This window comes from Gordionus sp. m RMFG-2023, chromosome 4 (genome assembly GCF_954871325.1).
Source record: "Gordionus sp. m RMFG-2023 chromosome 4, tfGorSpeb1-WG-v2, whole genome shotgun sequence".
NCBI lineage: Eukaryota > Metazoa > Nematomorpha > Gordioida > Chordodea > Parachordodidae > Gordionus > Gordionus sp. m RMFG-2023.
In genome coordinates, this window is record NC_088778.1 from 7,560,662 (window position 1) to 7,580,725 (window position 20,064).

Genomic DNA, 20,064 nt, shown 5'->3' on the forward strand with positions numbered 1-20,064 from the left:
TCATCTATATTTATATATTTAAATTAATTTTAATATATCATTTATTATCATAACTTTTATAATTATATCAAATATCATTGAAATCATATCTTTTCTCAAAATATTGGATATTTTTTAAAATATTTTTCAACTACCCTCTTTGTAGGCTTCAATCTGGTCAATGCCATTTAATTTTCACTAAATTATTTATAAATGCATAATTATTGTACTAGATAAATTTTTTGGATTTTTTTGTTTCACGTAAAATTATTTTATTGTGTAAATTCTCTTCAAATTAGTTTTATATAATTTCATATAAAATTACATTCTTTAGACTTCTTAAAACGCAATAAAATAATGGTACGGATTTATTCAGGATACTTAATGGTAAGGAATTTATATAATTTAAAATTCATTATTTTTCTAAATTATTTTGATGACCCTAGTTATTATTCATTGCTTCAATCCTCACTTGTTCTTCAATAATTTATGGAAAAGCAATTCCAGGTATATTTGTCTATATAAATAAATTTTATTATTTTTATTACAATCTCACATTTCCATTTATAAAAACTCATTCATTTATTTCTAACTTTTAAATATATTAAAAAAAAGAAGTTTTGTTGATAAAATCTTGTAGTATTTAGTAATCATTATAAGAATAAAGGATGCTAAATTGATAAATAAATAAAGTATCTTATATTTTTTAAATTCCATCAAATTTCCAGTTTAATAAAAAAAAATTCTTTTTATAAAAATTATAATAAAATATAGTTATTTTAAAAAATTTTGGCAACAGAAACATATATAATATCTGAATATATATATATATATTTCGGGCACCGAAAAAGAGTAAAATAAATTTATTGTATTAAAATTAGTGCTGTACGGTAACGCTTTTTTTGAAGAAAAGGAACGTCATACGTTACCTTTTTCTAGAAGTAACGAGTAACGGTAACGCGTTTCTTTTTTTTGGGTAACGGTAACGCAAAACGTTACTCGTTACTTTAAATTTTTTCTTAAAAAAATATTAATAAAAAAAACATATTTTATTGTGCTATAAAATTACTTTTATTTATTTTTAATATAAATAATAAACCGAGTTTTTAATTCATATCAACCACCATTCCTTTCATTCTTATTTAAATTTTCGCTCGTTATTTTCAATCAAATTTTAATCTAACTAATATTCAATCAAAATTCAAAGTATATATTAATATTATTTTTCTATATTATAATTTATTTTAAGAATATATGCCAAACTCTATAATAGTTGATTCTTCTGATGAAGAAAATTTAACCCTATATACTATCAGCAATGATTCACCCACTCTTTAAATTAGATTGGCCCTGGATAAAATCAGAAATGAATAAACAAAGAATGCAAGATCTTATTTCCATTTTGAGAAAAGATCTTGATAGAGAAAGAGCAGACCTGATTCCCTTATCCAAAACAAATATTAAAATTTTTTTTTTGATAAAGATAAATTTTTTTTTGATGAGGAAATTAATGAAAATCCTTGTGAAGATGTTTTATTAAATTTTTTTCAAAATAAAGATACTTCTTTAAATATTTTTAATAAATTCCCCGAGTTAAAATTTTTATTTATTAAATATAATACCACCCTCCCATCCTCTGCTCCAATTGAACGTGTGTTTAGCACGGCGAAGGCTGTGTTGAGCACTAAGCGCTCTTGTTTGTCTGATGAAAATTTTGAAAATCAATTATTGCTAAAAATAAATAAAAAATTTTTACAAAAAAATGTTATCTTATGATTATATATTATATATGAAAAATTTTTATAATAAGATTTCATCATTTTATGTATTATTTTTTATAGTTTTGTCTATATTATATATTGTAAGAAAAAATAAATATATTTTTGAATATAATATTTAATTTTTTTAAGTAACGAGTAATACGTTACTTTTTTGAAAAGTCAGTAACGCGCGTTCCTTTTTTAAAAAGGTAACGAGTAAGGGTAACGCGTTCTTTTTTCCCAATGTAACGAGTAACGGTAACGCGTTTCTTTTTGGAGGTAACGTTTACAGCACTTATAAATAGTATAGTAACTCATTTCGGTGTATGCGAACGAGTTAATTATATATTAATAGCATTTGAGAATATTAAAATATCCAAATTTTATCATAATAAAAAATAATATATTATATTATTAAATACCTTAATTTTTAATATTTTTTTTAAACACAAATTTTTATTAGATGTATATGTTAATTTTATTTAATAAGTAATACTACTCTACCTCAATAAAATTTAAAAAAAGACCAGCTGATTCTTTCGTGCGTCGTTATATTTTATAATAAAAACAAGTGTTAATTTTTTAAAAAATAGATTTATGTTTTATAAACCTTTTACTCGAATCGTGGGCAGCGGATATTATTTGAATTAATTTAATACTATATATCACAATTTTTAGATCAATATTTCTAGACAATCTTTTAAAATATATCAAATAATTTAATATTAAACTTTTTGTACACCCTTTAGATGATATTAATATTTATAAGTTTTAACATTCATTTTGAATAATTTTTTTAAAATTAATGTCGGAATATTAATATATTTAATGATTACCAATATAAGGTTGTTATTCATTAAATATAACCACTACTCTGCCGTCAAGTGCTACGATATAAAGAGTTCAACCTGGCAAAAAATATCATTATACAGATAATTCCATAATATATATTTAACAAATTCTCATGTCTGATCTGATCAATTTTCCAATTTCAAGGATTGTCACAAATAATAATATTATTTTGCCATACAAATAATATTAAACTTTATTTGAAAACTATTTTTGATAAAAATAAATCTTAGGTCCAGAAGGTGTTTCTACTTATCAACTTGCTTTGAAAGACATAGTAGTAGCAAGCGCCTTTATCGTTACGCCAGCAGCAGGATGATAAATGAGATCGAACACACTTTTATTAAAGCTCAAATTGTTGTATAAGATTTTCGAATTTTATAAAAAAATTTTTGCGGTTAAAAACTATCACTATAAAATATAAGGGCTTTTCCTTTTAAATTTTCTAGAATTAGAAAGCGTTGTGTTTAATACATAACTCAAAATATATTAAGATCTTTCATAAACTACTTTACGTTGATGATAAATGTGATGATTGAAATAAAATATAATATATATTAAGTGTCATCTTTCATTTTTAATTTCGCTGATGATGCAAATTTTGTTGCAAAGGGTTTTTTTTATATATAAACATCGTTCAATACATTGAGATATTTGTTACCATGTGGGTTAGCTAAATTACAAGCCTTTGGATTGGTCGTACAATATATAGATTTAATTATCCCTGCCTTTTATATAGTGATTGGCTATTATAAAAGCACACATAAATTGACCAAAAAGGTATAATATGTACGGGATGCAAATCACTTTCTGATTAATCTTAATTTTTATCTTTGCTTTTGGTAGTAATTAAATTTATTAGCCATTTTTACTTCTGATAATTTGTAATTAAAACTCTTAACTCTTTATATAACTAAATCATGATACTTTTATTTCTATTACTTAAATATCTATGTTGTACTACTTTACCTTAATATTATCTTACAACCTGGATACTTAGAATTGGTGATGTTAAACTGAACTCAATACTTCACCTAGAAAAATATTACACAAGCCTGAAGATTGCTCAGAGAAGAAATAAAGGTCTATACATATATTATCGAAATCTCGAGGCTTAGTTAATATTTTTCTGGCCAAAATATTGAGTTAGCCGTTTTTAAAAATCGGCTCAAAACGAGCTGTTTAATAACACTACTTGGAATAATGAATGGAATCAGGTATTACTGGTTAGACGCCTTCCTTTATTTATTATGAACAAAGTTCAGCTGAGTTAGCCGGATCCCGTAATATTATATACTTAATTCCCTTCTCATCAGTACACTAGGGGCAACAACATGTCCATTTAAGTTTGAAATTTTTTTAAAATATATTCTTCATTGTTTATTTTCGTGTTTTTTTTTGTTGATTACATTTTTCTTTTCATTGTTTTATTTATTTTTTGTTTTTTAATCCATAATAGTATGTTGTTCATTTAGAATTTTTGATAAAAAAAGTTCTAAGGATGAAAAAAAAATGTGACGATAATAGGAAAATAGAAAAAAAAAATATTCAATCTAGTTATTATTTTTATAACATAAAAATAAAAAATTTACTAAAATTTTATATTTTAAAAACATGAATATTTCGGTAAGTGTTGGGTGAGAATAATTAACGAACAATCGAAATAATTTATAAAAATTAGAAATTTTAACTTTTTTAAAAAATAATAACTTTTAATTTTTACATTTCTTATATTGAAATATGCTCCGATAAAAATTTCAGCAATCCCAAAACTTTTTATTGCGGGAGAAAAGAGGAAATTTTAATAAATTATGTTCAAAGCAATATTTTGTCTTTGAGTAGTAGCAAAATGGAAAATATAAACTGAGTAAAAATGATAAATGGAGTAGAAATGATAAATGGAGTAGAAATGATAAATGGAGTAGAAATGATATTTTAAATTTTTCATTATTTAGGTAATATATTTACAATATAGAACAAAAACTCATATTTGCTAGCTCAAGCTTATGGGAGGACGCGTAACTCGTTGATGGTGCCACTTTGTGTAAATGTAGGAAATAGTGTGTACCTTCTCAAAGTTTGGCAGTTTGTTTACTAGATATTCCAACATCTACAACTGTTAGTGTGTAGTGGGAAATATCCACGGTGAATTTCACAATAACCTACCAATGACCGAGTTGACATGCTGTTTATATATATTTTAATAGTGTTCTTAAACGATTCGAAAAACGGCTAAATCAATATTTTAGCCTGATAAATATTTCCTAAGCCTCGAGATTTCCCTAATAGATATAGCCATTTATTAGCAAAATCTTTAGTATTGGGTATAATTTTTCTGGATAGCCGTTTTTAAAAACCCTATCTTTCAATAAAAGAATATTTTAAATTAAATTCTTGTGAAAATAAAAAATTTGCAATAAAATATAAATTTTAAAGCAATAAATTTTTTTAAAAAAGACGAAAAAAATAAGGTTTGTTTTTTATTCGAAAAAACCTTATCCCTACATATTATATGTGTCATATCGGGATATGTAATCCATGGCGTTCGGAATCTCTCCATTTTAAATCATTTAATGAGAATGGGAAATATGAGAGTTTTAATCAAACAAGAATCCGGAGACATTTCCAATTTATGTGTATTTTTTTTAATTTAAATGAAAGATCAATATAAATGTGGGTATAATTGTGTATTTTCACTTATATACATATAATTTTATATCCAATGTCAATCAAGAAATGTTGTAATGTAGATTCGTAGATTATATATTTAGTTTTATTTAATATGTTATTACAATATTATAGTCAAACATCGATATGATCGATGTCATTATTGTTTTATTTTAGATTTTGTACTGACCATTTTTGTTATTTTATTCATTGTTTATTGTTTGATTCAAACTTATAATATAAAGACTGGGATTTGAAATATTAAAGCTAATTTATTAATGAAAGATTGAGATTTGAAAACTGCGAATTTAAATTTTTAAGAAAAATTATTATTTTATTAGATAGAATACATTTTCCTTCCAATCAGATTTTTTAAAAAAAATCACCCTAAGTATGATTTAAAAAAAAGAGATTCTCAATCCCCATGAATTCCATATGCCAATACGAAATATATACAATTTTTCAGTATATTTTGTTTGATATTATATCTTTATTAACTCGAATCAAAACATGTAATAATTTAAATACATTATACATAAAAGATTTAAAAAAAATAAAATATTAACGATATATAAATATGTTTAAAAAAGTTAGGTTGGTCCAAGGAGGCTTCAATGAAACTATTAGATTTATGTATGACGATAAAGCCTTTGCCTAAGTTAAGAAAAATCTTTCGGGTTAATCGATAATTTTATGGATAAGGCTCGACCACCAAATATTGTGTAGTGTTTTTTGGATATTTCCGAATATTTATTTATTTTGGACAGCTCTTTGAGAAGATGTTAAAATAACAATTTAGGACCCCTTTTCCAAAGAATTTGGGTTATGCCAACTGGATGTTTTCCAACATCTTATATGACCGAGAGGTCTGAGGATTAATGGAATTTGGGAATAAGGGGCGCGTTGAATAATGGAATTGCATTGATTGTGTCTAGAGATGCGCCTTTGCATGAACGGCAGTGTAGGCTATGCCGTCCCTTTGAGTCAACAAGAACACTACCTCCAGAGTAAAGGTTAATTATTTCATTTAAGAGACTTATTTAAAAAATTTAACATTCGGGATTGTATATCAACGTAGATTAGCTTATCACATACATGTTGAGATTATAATGTTATAAACGAACGCGGACAAAGTTTTTTTTAAATTCATGAACGGCGTTCGCTTTAATTTTGACGAACTTTGATGTGAACGTGTTTCTTATTTAAAGAATACGTGTGTTTTACGCTTGTTCAATTTTTAAAAATCATCTTATATTTCTAAAAATAAAAAATATTAATTTAATATTAATCCAAATTTTTTAAAAAAGGGTTATTTTTAATGAGCTGTTTCCCTTATCACATTTAAATTTTTGTAATCCGCCGATATTTCTGTTGTAATATTTATTATTTAATATTATATAACTATAAGTAACCATTTAGTAATTTATTTTAGATTTTTTTTATTTCATAGGCCTATTAAATTATTAAGGTTATTATAATAGTTAAATAAATTAAAAATCATTAAAAGTTATATATTATATATAAATATAAACTTTAATATCTTTTAGGATTAAATTTATTCATATTTTAAACGAATTTCAAATTGTCATTTAATTTAAAATATTTAATTTATATTTTAAATAGCTATTAAAGGCATTTTAGTAATATATTCTGCTAAAAACTATTAGATCGGAGTTGTTCAAATTAAGAAACAATCCGAGCTCACAAAAGAATAAACCTTTTCCATTAAAATGTTAGGCATAGGAACAAGATTTAGTTTTCCGTTAGCATATTCATTATTATTTTTTATAGGTTCACTTTCTTCAAGATTCTCTTCGCACATGTTCACTGTTTCCAGAATATCGTTTTTATACATTCTGTAACAATCTGTTCCTTTAGTAAGTCCTAACGCTTTGGTAGCAGCCACATACAAGAAATTTGGATTGAGGGATGAATCGTGAGAATTACAGGCAAATCCGTCATTTGCCCTGAAAGGAACGGTTAACTCAACATTAATGGACCATTCGGATGGGACCGAGTCTAGGAGAGCTTTTAATAATTTGTTGGCAATATTTGAACTATCGGCGTATAACGGGCCTATAATCATGAAACGCTCAGAAGTTAGATGAATCGAATCATTGGTGCAAGGGGAAGTAACCATTTCATGATTGGCTGAAGTTGGCATCCATCTAGGGCGTATAATTCCGTAACCGCATATCTGCGCAGATGAAGCTTGCGATTCGTTTGCCATCGTTTCAGTGCTTTTAACTGCTACTATACATTTTACTTTGTATGCCGGGTCATTCTTTAAATAAATAGTTTATTTTAAAGTAGTTAATGTGATGTATCACAAACATATTTTATTGTGTTAGTTTAAATAAAACAATTATTAACTATCTTGCCAATGCATTTTTAAGGAAAAGCAGATGCATAAACAAAGTAAAATTAACAAATTTACGTAAACACTTAAATATAAAATAAACTTTTTTTACATCAACGTAAGTAAACCTTCACAGATAACTGTATAATGGCCTTCAAAAAAATTTCTCTAGTCACCCCACCGTGAATCGCCTTATCGTAATCATATAGGCTTTTTAAATCGATATCCATGCCATCCATAAATTTCAAATAACTATCTTCATTTCTTGGTATTGCCATGCTATCTATATATTTTGTGAAACCAGTATTCCTAGTGCTCAGGCATCTGCAGAAATGATCTGTCAAAAATAGTTTAAAATCAATAAAAATGTTGCGTTTATATAACTTTTTTCGGTGGTTTCCTTTATCTCTAACTCTAGGTTTGTCCCATAAATATTCCGGAGGTGGTCCTGCTTTTTAATATTGCACTGATTACACGTCATTCCATTAATTGTAATAGGTAATGATGTAAGATCATCAATGGATGCATATTTTGTTGAAGAATCAAGTATCGGACAGTTGCGTATTAAAGATCCTTTGAATATGGAAACTAAGGTGGAGAATATAAATTATAAATTTTTAGTGTTCTCTTTTATTATACGCCTAGTCAAAAACAATGATGAATTGAATAATACATTATTCTAACCAGTGTCTACGTGAGCGGAAAGGGCAGGGGGGGGGGGGGGTGGAATAGGTTGCATGCAATTTTATAAGGGGGAGGGGATAGGCGCCTTTGAGGGGGTAGAATAAATTTATTGGGGGAGGGGAGAATTAATTATTAAGTTTTTGGATGAAATATATTGCATACAATCATAGACATTATTTTCCAAGAAAAAACTGTAATGTCTGCTCTCCTTTAAAATGTAATTTAAAAGTGTTAAAACTGCCAAACAATATATTATAATAATGCATTCATTGTAAATGAGAGGGTTTTTAATTGAATTCATACTCAAAAAAAATAACTTATATATACACAATATTTTGATAGTTGGTAGTAGAAATAAAATAATTTAAGTTATTCTCTTTAAAATTTATGGTACCATTATAATTAAAAAGGTGTAAGGTTTTTGAAAGAGATTTGCATCCAGTGAAAATCCTGTCATATAGACGGTGATTCGAAAGAATGAGATAATTTAAATGGTATAATAACTTTAAATATTATAAAGTAATTCCTACAAAATATATAGACAAAATTTATTGCACATATAATTTTAAACAGAAAAATTATTTTAATAATCTAAAAATGACGAATGAGACCTAATTATTTGAAGAAATTTAAAAATATATTAATCTATTTTATAAAGCCAAGCTAATTTTTAAGGCACAAAGTATATCTTATTGTTTATTCTTAATAAGACATGCGATTTTTTGAGAGCGAATTAATTATACTTAGAAAAGATTTTCACTTGTAGTTAATATTATCTTGATAAACGCGCCACTCAGATTCGCAGTGGGTAATTCAATATAATATTTTTGGAGCGTTAGTAATATTAGTAATATGGATATGTATAATTTGGGGTAGGAGAATGGGAAGGTCGCAGTGTAAAAATAATGGGGCAGACTTTGACCATTGAGGGATGTAAAAAGAGAAAGGTGTGATGGGTAAGGTAACATGGTTGACGGTTCAGGAGTTAAATAGGGTATGAATAGTGATGTAGGCACATTGGCGTACGCAGCGGGGGGGCAGGGGGACAAATCCCCCCCCCAAACAAAAAAATGCAGATGCCGGATATATTTTTCAAAAATATTTTTGTCTAGAGTGTTGTGCAGATTTAATTTAAAACATTTCCATATTTTTTAATTCTTTTGTAAATAAAAATTTTAATTTGTAAATAAAAATTTTAATTTGTAAAAATTAATAAGAATATATAAATATGTTATTTTAACAACTTTTTACAAGTCAAATAATTTTATTTTCAAATCATTAATAAATATGGAAATGTTTTGAATTAAATTTACACAGTACTATATTAATTTATATTTGTTAATATTTATTCCTATCTCATATTAAATATATAATTAATTATATTTATTATCACATTCATCACTAAGTTTATCAATTAATTTCGATTTCAAGTTTTCCGGCGTAATATTATCTTATTATTTTCAAATTTTTAGTGGCGTAATATTTATCTACCATTTTTAAATTTCTAGTCAAATAATAATTATTCTGAAATTGTCCAACATGGAGAAAGAAATTGCAACCTTGTCCTACGAGATAGAGTCTCCGCCATCAAGCAGTAACAGCTTTTATGGATTTAGAAGAGCCGATTATTTGCTATTACTGACATATCACAATGGCCTGAAAGAAATTTTTCCTTAGAAGCAAGAAAATTATTGGATACAATGCTTATTCCAAATTTTTTTTCTCATTAATGTACAACTATTTTATGTATTACTTTTCAAAATCATTATGACTTGATTAAGAAGATGAGAATAGCGAAGAGCATTTTATTAGAACTCAAGGAAATTAGGGCTAATGTTTATGAAGAATTTCATATTTTATATGTTATTGTTAAGTCAAAAGCAGAGCTATACGTGTTTAATGTCTCACTCGACTTACAGCAAGGCAAGCTCATAGTTAAAACATTAATATAGGATCAGTAGAAGTATATCTTAGATACAAATACATTTATAAACCAAATAAATGAATGGTTTTTAATTCATTATGCAGCACTTACCAATCTGCAAATATTATTTCTATAAAAGCCTTCCCAACCTTTTTCAGATGGTGATAGAAAAAAAATATTTGTTGGATTTTTATCATGAAGATGTTAAAGTATCTTATGATGCTTTATTAGCTGAATAACTATGTTTATAAGATTAACTATGGTTGACACAGTCCCAAAAAATGCTATAGATGCTCTGCATTATTTCCAACACATTTTAGATTATATTCCCAATGTATTAAAAGGGTTTATATATATTAGCAACTCTTCCCAAAAGTAAAAAATGAGAGAACATTCTTTTTTTTAAGAAGAATAACAGAGCCTTGCAGAGGTACCATTTGCAGGGCATGATCCGGATTTTTTTAAAGATTTTTACGGCTAAGCTCAATTTTCAGGCCCGGCCCGGCCTTTTTTAAAATAAAATTTTCAGGCCCGACCCGGATTTTTTAAAAATAAATTATATTTATTTTTGATTTTTATAGCTAATAATAACGATTTCAAATATAGACTGTTAAAAAAAAATTTCAACGCCTAAATGTTTTTTTTAAAAAAATTAGGCTCAGCCCGGGTGTTTATTTTTAAAAATTTCGGGCCCGGCCATACTGTCTAGCCCAGGGCCAGGCCTGCAGATCTCTGAAAAACATACCAAGAAGTACAACTTTTGAAAGTAGATTGAAAGGTTTGGATCTTTTGAATATTCATAGGCATTTGATAACAAGCAGGGATGAGATAATTGAAAAATTAGCTCAATCCCAACGAAGATTAAATTTTACATTGTAAATATATAACATACAAAATACAATTATTCCCTAAGCTTTTTGTGTATTAATTTATATTTCTAATATTTAAATTTTTTATACTTTATATATAAATTTTAAAGCTCAAAAAATTCAAATTTCTATTTTGGGTCATTTAAGTGTTTCTTTACATATAATTTTTTTATAATTCACATTAATTTAAAATTTTGTATTAGAAATAGTTATGTCCTGATAAATTTATGCTTGATATTTTTAAAAAACAATAATATTTCTTAAAAAAATTTATTATCCCCCCCCCAGACCAAATTCCTGCGTACGCTACTGTGTAGGCAAATCAATTTTTAATTCTGATAGCCATAATTTTAATAATAATTAAGTGCTGAGACCGTATAAAGAGCCGAGAAGGAACTCTCGGGGAAGGAAAATAAAAATAAAACAGAATTTTGAGTCTCGGAGGAGGGGGGTAATAGTTATAATTGAGATAAACTGGGTCATATGCTTCGGGAGTGTAAATAATTAAATTTTATTAACTCTACATCCGAAGTCAAGACTTTTACTAGAGCTAGCAAAAAGTAAAAGTTAAAACAGATTTGGACATTGGATGAAACATATTATTCGAATTCGATTAATTTGACTCGAATTCATATTCGGACAAAACAAATTATTTACTATTCATTCTTTACTATTAAATTTAAATTATTTGAAACAAATAGAATATTATGCCTATTGACCAATAATTACTAATCTAATACGAAAGTAATCACATTTATAAAATTCAATAAAAGTCACCCTTTTCACTGTTTAAACTATCTCTTCTAATAAAGCAATAGTATGCAGATTGATATTGTATAAAGTAAAAAAATTTAATATATTGTTTGTTTTGTATACTTTTAAATAATGGTTGAGTCATTCCCATTTTAAGATTTGAGGAGACTCTTTCTTCGACGGAATTGATGCCCAAACATCTATGAGCAACGTGTTTAAACATATTGTCTAATAGTTTCTTTCCTACTCCTCGGAATCTGTGCTTCTTAGAGACTACGAACAAGCCAGCGAACGAATATTTATCGTTTAAGTTGGCACTCAACAAGGTTCCTTAAATTATTATAAAGCGTACCAGAGAGGAAATAAATATACTATTTTTGGGTTCTTTTCATAATTAGTAATATCTAATTGCCATTATTTTTAATATATTAATCTGTATTCATATCTCTTGGCCTTTTATTATTAAGTCTAAACTCGTCCAGTTTCAGATAAAACCGGGGATCAAAACAAAAGGATAAAAAAAAATATATAGTTAAAGTAATGATGGTTCTCGTGGTTCTACTCACTTATCTAATAATCTCTTGTTTTTAATTAAGAAAAAAGAGTTAACTGGTCGAAACTAGGTTATTTTATTATCCTTTTAAAAAATATTTTTGGGCCCCTTACGTACTTAAAAACATGAAAATTTTTTTTACATAAAAATGGATGCAGGATATTCTAGAATTCCTTTTAAAGTATTTTTGACTCCTGAGTGAAATGGCAAATGGCAAAGCAACTAGAAAATGGTGTATGACTAACTCCATTTTTTAAATTTTATAAGAGCTTTTACAAAGATAGTCAAAATTAATTAAAATATTGCAACAATTATATAGCATCATTGACAAAGCTAGGAATTATAGGGGGAATCTAAATATAATAGCTTAAGGGGCTTTCACTTAGACCCCCCCCCGTTAACGGGACATCGGCCCATGATTGGACAGGTTTATCTTTGAGGGAAGGGAATTTCAGCTTGGAATTTAAAATTTTCTACCCGTCATTTCGTTAACCCGTTTATTTGAGTTTACCACTTTCACATTATACATCAAACATGTAACAAGAAATTGAAACACCAATTTATATATATACATATTCATATAAATAAATGATTATTTTTGTACCTATCCTCCCAGCTGAAAATAAAAATCAAATAATTTGAATAAATCAATGATCTTTAATGGTAATAACACATTTAAATAAAGTTTCTTTCATAAAACAATCCAATTTTTTTACTTGCTGGCAACCGTGCTAATCTATATTGTTGGCCTATAATTGTCTTAATGTGCAGGATCCAAATTACTGGCTCCACTTCTCATTAATTTACTACTTTCACATTTTTGTAATATTCGTGCAAAATTAATCAAAGGAAAATCTTTTATATAAACACAAAGGGATAACGTGTCCTTCCTCTCAAAAACCTTCAACTATCAAAATTATAATATTATTCAAACTTTTATTAAATATTACTAAGTCCCATCCCTCTCATATTAACATAGATTTTCTTAAAAAATTTTTCAAATGGAAAAAGGGACCCACCTTGACAAATCTACCCAATAAATCTAGAAACCTAATTTCAAATTTTGTTACAAAGCTTATCACAAAAGTTAATAACAACTTAAATTGATTAAAATCATGGGAATACTTTCTCTCACAAATGTCTTATACGTTCCGTTAAAAAAGAGCCCTCATTACCTGAACAAATAAAATAACATATAGATAATTTTGACACTATTCAAATGAATAACTACACCCAAATTAATAAAAAACAAGTAAATGATATAACATACAAATGTTAAATAATATCGAGATGAGGCTTCCAGATATAATCTCCCCATCCCCTCAATATACCAGATCATAATTTTTACCAATGAAGAAATATCAACGCTATCAATTCTTTCAACAAAATTTTAACATTGGTCTTGATGGTTTCAGACTCTCTTATTTCAATGCTATAATTTAAAAAATCCTTCCCATAGTTCTGTCATTAAAGTTTTAACAACTTTTTGCAATAACATTTTTAATAAGGACATCACAAAATCACCAAATCCTTTGAGCACTTCTAATCGCTTTATCCAAACTAGATGGCGGTATCGTCCCATTACAATTGACTCCTTTTCCAGAAGATTAATAGCCAAAATCATAATCGAACGTATAAACATGATGTTGTCAACATTTTGAACTCTTATCAACTAGGTTTCGGGATTAAGGGCGGATGTGAAATTGTGGCTCATAATTTAATAATATATATAGAAAACCCACCACCAAACCATTAATATATAAACTAAATTTCAAAAACGCTTTCAATAGCCTTCATCTTACCTCCTTTTAAAATTCTTCTATGAAACTTGGCCTTGATACTCCTAATTTACTGAATTCATATATCATTAATCAACATGCACAAAATATTTTTCACACCTTTACTTTTAAAATACCAAATAGATATCAGTCAATCCAACTTTCTATTGCATTCAACTCCTTATCAACTGATAGACTTGGTGTATGAATTTAGAATCACTCCCTAGTTGTAACCTTGGTAATCTATTATCAGAAGAAACTTTATATTGCATTCAACTCTTTCAATCAACCGATAGACTTGATGTTTATGAATGGTTAGAATCACTCCATAAGCTTGCTAATCTCTTATCAGACGAACAACTGAAAGTAGCCATTGGTTTGAGTCTAGGTTGTGACATTGTCAGCCTCATGCTTGTATCAAATGCAAATCACCGGTTGATTCAAAGGGTAAGCATGACCTTAATTGTATATTTAGTCAGGGACGACATCAAAGCCATACAGCAATAAACTATAATAAATCGAGGTTTAACAGCCGCACACAAACCGAATTATCTTAAACCCACAAATCTATGTGATGGTTTAAGACCTGATGGTATGACAAGCACACCTTGGGCTTTCGTAAATCGTTAAAAAACTACGCATGTGTCTATTTATTCCTCCTAAACTTAAATATCAACCTACTAAAACAGACAGAAACTAAAAAGTAACAAATTTAAAAATTTTATTAACTTCATATTCACACCAATAGTGACTTCTATAAATGGTCATTTTCCGCCATTAACATATTTTTTAAAAGATCTAGGCAATAAAATACGGTTTTTTACATACAAAACAGAGAATCTTTAAATTTGCGCCAAAAAACTTAAATTAAAATTTTTAGACATAATTATGATTCCTTTTGGGGAACCCAATTATAATATTCTATTTTAATTATATAGTTTTTTAATTTTTATTTTAAATAATTTTATAATATTTTAATTAATATGATAATATAATTTACTATTATAAATAAAAGCTTAAATAAAAAAAGAAGTTTGCTATCTTGTGAGATATATTTATTTTAATTTACGTGTTGTACAATAATCTTATTGAATTATGTAAAACATTGGCATATTAAATAAATATCAATAATATAACCATAAATCTATTAATCCATATGTGCAAACAGTACTAAATTTTATGTTTTTTCAAATATTACTATTGATAAAAGATAACAAAATAAAAATATAAACCAAAATTTATCATTAGAATTATAGAAAGATTGATAAGAATTCAGTATTTGTATTTTTTTGCTCTGGGAAGGGATCCAAACCCCAAAACAACCCCCGTAGCTACGATACTGTAGAGCATTATGTTTACTATAAAATTAAAAATCAACTAAAATAAATTAAATATTTATAATTTTATTTATTGTTTCACATAAATAGATTTTAAAAAAATCTTTAATGATAAAATAATAGAAATTAAATTCGTAGGAAAATTGAAACAGAAGTTGAAGAATTATGAAATAAGGATTAGGGGAGGGGGGAATTTGCAACTTATGGAAAAATTGTAATGAAAAATAGTTCTAGGAAAATGATTGGCCAACTAAAAATAATGCGCCGTAAAAATAAAAATGGTGCTTTAGAGCAATCTTTAACCAGTGTGGCCGAATAACAATAAAAATAGGTATTTGTTATGCGGTTGAAATATATAGTTTAAAAAATTGCAGGCTACTGGAAAAACTCATGTCAAATTATCTAAACGTTAATTTATCAATTTTAATTTTTTGTATGGGAATATATTTATACACTGCAAAATCTCCCAAGGGTACACTTTTTAATTTATATTTTATATCACTAACCCAGGCCATAAATAATTAATTACTAAAAATTATTTTTTTTTCTTCCATTTTATCAAATTATAGAATACATATGGGGAGTTTCACAATAAATCAACATGATTTTCGAGCTGATCTCCTTAGATATTTTTAAAAATACTGGCATTATGACTTTAATTTAGAGATAAAAGTTATTTAGGTTAAAATACTGTAGTAAGATAGAAATTGGGCCGTTTATGTCCCTAAACATAAATAACGTTAAAACTTGTTGAATCTCTATCCTCATATTATCTTGATATAAGTATTTATATTTAAAAAAATACCGATTTCCTGATATACACACTTACCATATTTACACTTAATAATTTTTTCAATAATTATATTTTCATATAATATTAAAGAGCAATCAAAGTTACTAATCATATTTGAATGAATATGTTAGCTCAGCAAATTTTAAAGATGTTATCAAGATTCAAAAATTTAATAAAAATTTTATACTTTGAACACCCATATCTCGGACTTTTAGTGAGTTTGAAATCAAAAAATCTTTTAAAAAATCTGAAGAGGTTAGTTGAAAATCGTGTTATACTTATTATTATTGATTTATCGTGTAATTAATTAATTATAACTTATTATTATAATTGAATGAAATTGCATTAATTAAAATTCAGTGCTGTTCTGCCAAAATATTAACAAACTAGTTAGCTAATTTATTTATCTAGTTTGGATTAGGTTCGATGATAGATTGTCTAACCCCAAAGAATGAGGCTAATGAGACATGGCTCTCACGCTATTACATTTAATAAAAAAAAAATTTTTAAATTGTAACAATTTATTAAGCATGTTTAAATTTTATAAAGATAAAACTATATCTCCCCGATAAAATTATAAGATGACTTGTGTTGCGAATTACTTTAACATTGAAAGTTAATGGAATTAGTCAATTCTTACATCATGTTCAAGTAAAATATTATAATTCGTAAATTATTAAAAAAAAATAGTAAGGAAGAGAAAAATTATATAATTGAAAAGAATCACTCATTAATTTATTTGATTAAATTTTATTTAAAAAAGGTTTGGCATGTTTTCCTTGAACAAAATTTATAATATTTTTGAATAAAAAAAATTAAACCAATGATGTCTTCATTCGAGGTGACAGCCACAAACCAACCCTTGGGATCTATATCGTAGCATATCTTGAGAAATGTGCAATCATTAGTAGTCCAGCCTACTTCCTTGTAGATCCACTCTGGAATCCCATCTATCTCTTCCACCTTTATACACCTTACTTCGAACTTACATTCTACTTCATCAAAGTGTTTCATTTGTATTTAAACTATTATGTTTTTTTTGTATATATTAATTTTCATAAACTTACTGAATTGCCTAATTAAAAATTTTAATTTATTGATTGAACTTTATTTTATATATCTTATATATAGTAATTTCATCTAAGAATTATTTCACTGCAAAACATTTGATTTTATAGTAAAAATGCCATATCAATCAATCTTGTGATAAGTATTACATTAATCAAGATTTTGATTGGCTTTTTATTGCAGGCATTTTTACCCCTCCCTATAGGTCATTGACAACATTATTTATAACTAGAGGTCTAACGCCTGGCAACGTCTGAATTTTTTTAATTGGGCCAAACCTTTAAAAAAATATTTTTGATTTGTATTGTTGATGAATTTCTGATATTTGATAGAAGTGACATAATCCATATAGTGTAGTTTCCTCGTTATTATAAATGGTTGTTTATTATAGTGTTCATCAACTAAATATATTTTGGGCTTAGACTTTACATTAAAATTGGGCCGGGCCTGGCCAGTAGTGTTGTTTAAAAGCCCGATTCGTGTGGATTTTAAAAAAAGGTCCGAATAAGATTATAAACAAAATAACATTATGTAAGCCTAAAGATTTTGTTCATATGCGGTATAAATACTTGGACATCTGCTTGTCAAATCTCAATGCTAACATAATTATATTTTAGCTAAAATTTTAATCGGGCCGTTTTGAAATATCAATCCAAAGCGGGCTTTTTAACAATACTACTGGCCAGGCCGGACAACCTTAATTGCAAATGGGCTGGGTCTAAAAATTTAGCCAAACCGGGAAAAGGCTAATTTGAAAGCTAACATTATGAAAGCTAATATACATGCCCAAAAGGGTGGAAGATAATTTTCAAATGGGATATATGATTATGATTCGAGCAGTGCGATGGACCTAACAGAGCATTTTAGACGTCACCTTTTTTTATTATAACTTCCAGTGGGGTGGGGGGATTATGACGCAAGATCGCCGTTGAAATTGGAGATATGCTGGCAGTTTTAGTAATGCTATCGTTATTTGAATAAAATTGGAGGAGGGGGGATATAAGGAGTTTTTTGAATCCCTTTTTTATTGCTAATTTTATTTTCGCTGGAAGAGGTAATAATATAGTCATTGGCTTGGGAGGAGGGTTAAAAGTCTCTGCCTTAGTTGTCAGTTAGCATTAATAGATTTTTCATTGGAAATTTGAAAAATTATGTTCAACCAATATTTAGATTTTTTTAATTTGAAATTTAAGTAAGCCAAAAATATTGCCAACACAAACTAACTTGAGCGCGCGTATAATATTTGTTTTAAAATAATAACTTTAAAAAATTTCTGATTTCACAGTCCATTTAAAGTTAAGGTAAAATATAAGGGATTCGTTTTTGTTTTAATCTAACTTGACAGTTATGATGAATTTATAGCAATCGCGATTTGCTCAAGAGATACAGAATTAATCACTAGCGTAACCACAGCTGATGCGTCACATCTATAATACCTTGTTGATATATAATAAACAAGTCGCGATTTCATCCGCTCTAATTTATAAATTATACCTATTATTGTCTTGCTTTTGTTACGCAGCGAATAATTTTGCATCGTTTGAGCAAATTGCGCTTACTATAAATCAGGCGTTAAGGAGGTCATTAACGAGACTCAGAGGAGGTTGTGAGAAGTTTAAAAAAGTAATTCAAAGGAGTATCAATAAAACAACTTTCAAAATTACATTAGTGGAAGGGATGAGAATTGGAAAGGAAGAGGCAATTCCTCTATCACTCTTGTAATTACATAATTGGCCATATGCCTAACTAGGATTTTCCTACTGAAATGTGCCCCCCCCCCTTTTTTTATTAATTCTTTTATTAAAATACTTTTTTCCTAAAATTTTTGATTTATATTTATAATAATCGCGAAAAAAGTTAGACAACGTATGCATTTATTAAATTACAAAAAATAATATATTAAATAATAGAGTCTAGCTATCGTTTAGCTATGATTATCATATCCTCGTTTATAGTAAGCGTAAAATTTCGCGATGTAGTTCAAGCGATGCATAATTTACAAAATATATAGGGTTAATTTATACGGTTATGATATAGTTTAGGGATGTCGAGGATTTTGCGCTTACTATAAACGATGCCTAAGTGTTATAAATTCTAACGAAATATATAAATAGAACTAATTTACCCATTATTTTTAAAATGTTACTTTTATAAAATCTATTATACTTTCCAGAATATTTTTTCTAATGAAGTATTATAAATATAAAATCGTAAAAAAAGAGAAAAATATTAATAATGATTAATGATTATAAACCAGGTACGAAAAAAATTGATTTGTGGTCAAAACATATTTTTTAATTTAATTCAAGGACATATTATAAATAGCAAGTTGTTAATATATTTTTCTGCCATAAATTATTTTAAGTATTAATATTTTTGGACTTTTTTTTAACTATTAAAAGATAAAGGTGACAAAAAATATACGTTATTTAAGAAAATTGGTTTAAGTTATCGTTTTATCGTTTTATCTTTTATCCATTTATCAAATATTTATTATTTATATAAAACTATCAAGATTTATAAAAGAATGTTCATAACTGATTTATTTGTTCAAAGCGGGTAGGAAGGAATGAATAAACAAATGAATGTATGTATAATGAGGGATGATATTGAAAGATACGGATGAACATACTTACCGATAAAAGAGGTGGGGGGGGGAGGTGTTTATAAATTATTTTACATAAATTTTAA

General features: G+C 27.0%; 1 protein-coding gene and 1 long non-coding RNA gene across 4 annotated transcripts; one reads left to right on the forward strand and one right to left on the reverse strand.

Annotated features, from left to right (window-relative positions):
* The first annotated feature begins 314 nt into the window (after positions 1-314).
* On the forward strand, positions 315-2,926 carry LOC135929163 (uncharacterized). The gene is made up of 3 exons (XR_010572499.1): positions 315-366; positions 426-486; positions 2,822-2,926. It is a non-coding gene; the product is annotated as an uncharacterized LOC135929163 (long non-coding RNA).
* A 2,799-nt stretch (positions 2,927-5,725) lies between these two features.
* On the reverse strand, positions 5,726-19,638 carry LOC135927750 (uncharacterized). Of its 3 annotated transcripts, none has more exons than XM_065463911.1 (6): positions 19,520-19,638; positions 17,127-17,330; positions 11,968-12,174; positions 7,999-8,202; positions 7,743-7,951; positions 5,726-7,539 (listed from the first exon to the last, which is right to left on the reverse strand). In XM_065463911.1, the coding sequence occupies exons 2-6, from the start codon at positions 17,317-17,319 to the stop codon at positions 6,934-6,936; spliced, it is 1,419 nt and encodes a 472-aa protein (XP_065319983.1). In that variant the 5' UTR covers positions 17,320-17,330; positions 19,520-19,638; the 3' UTR covers positions 5,726-6,933. The 3 variants fall into 3 exon arrangements, with proteins under 3 accessions (XP_065319983.1, XP_065319984.1, XP_065319985.1); XM_065463912.1 differs by having other exon boundaries at positions 19,499-19,626; XM_065463913.1 differs by lacking the exon at positions 11,968-12,174.
* Between the last annotated feature and the right edge of the window lie 426 nt (positions 19,639-20,064).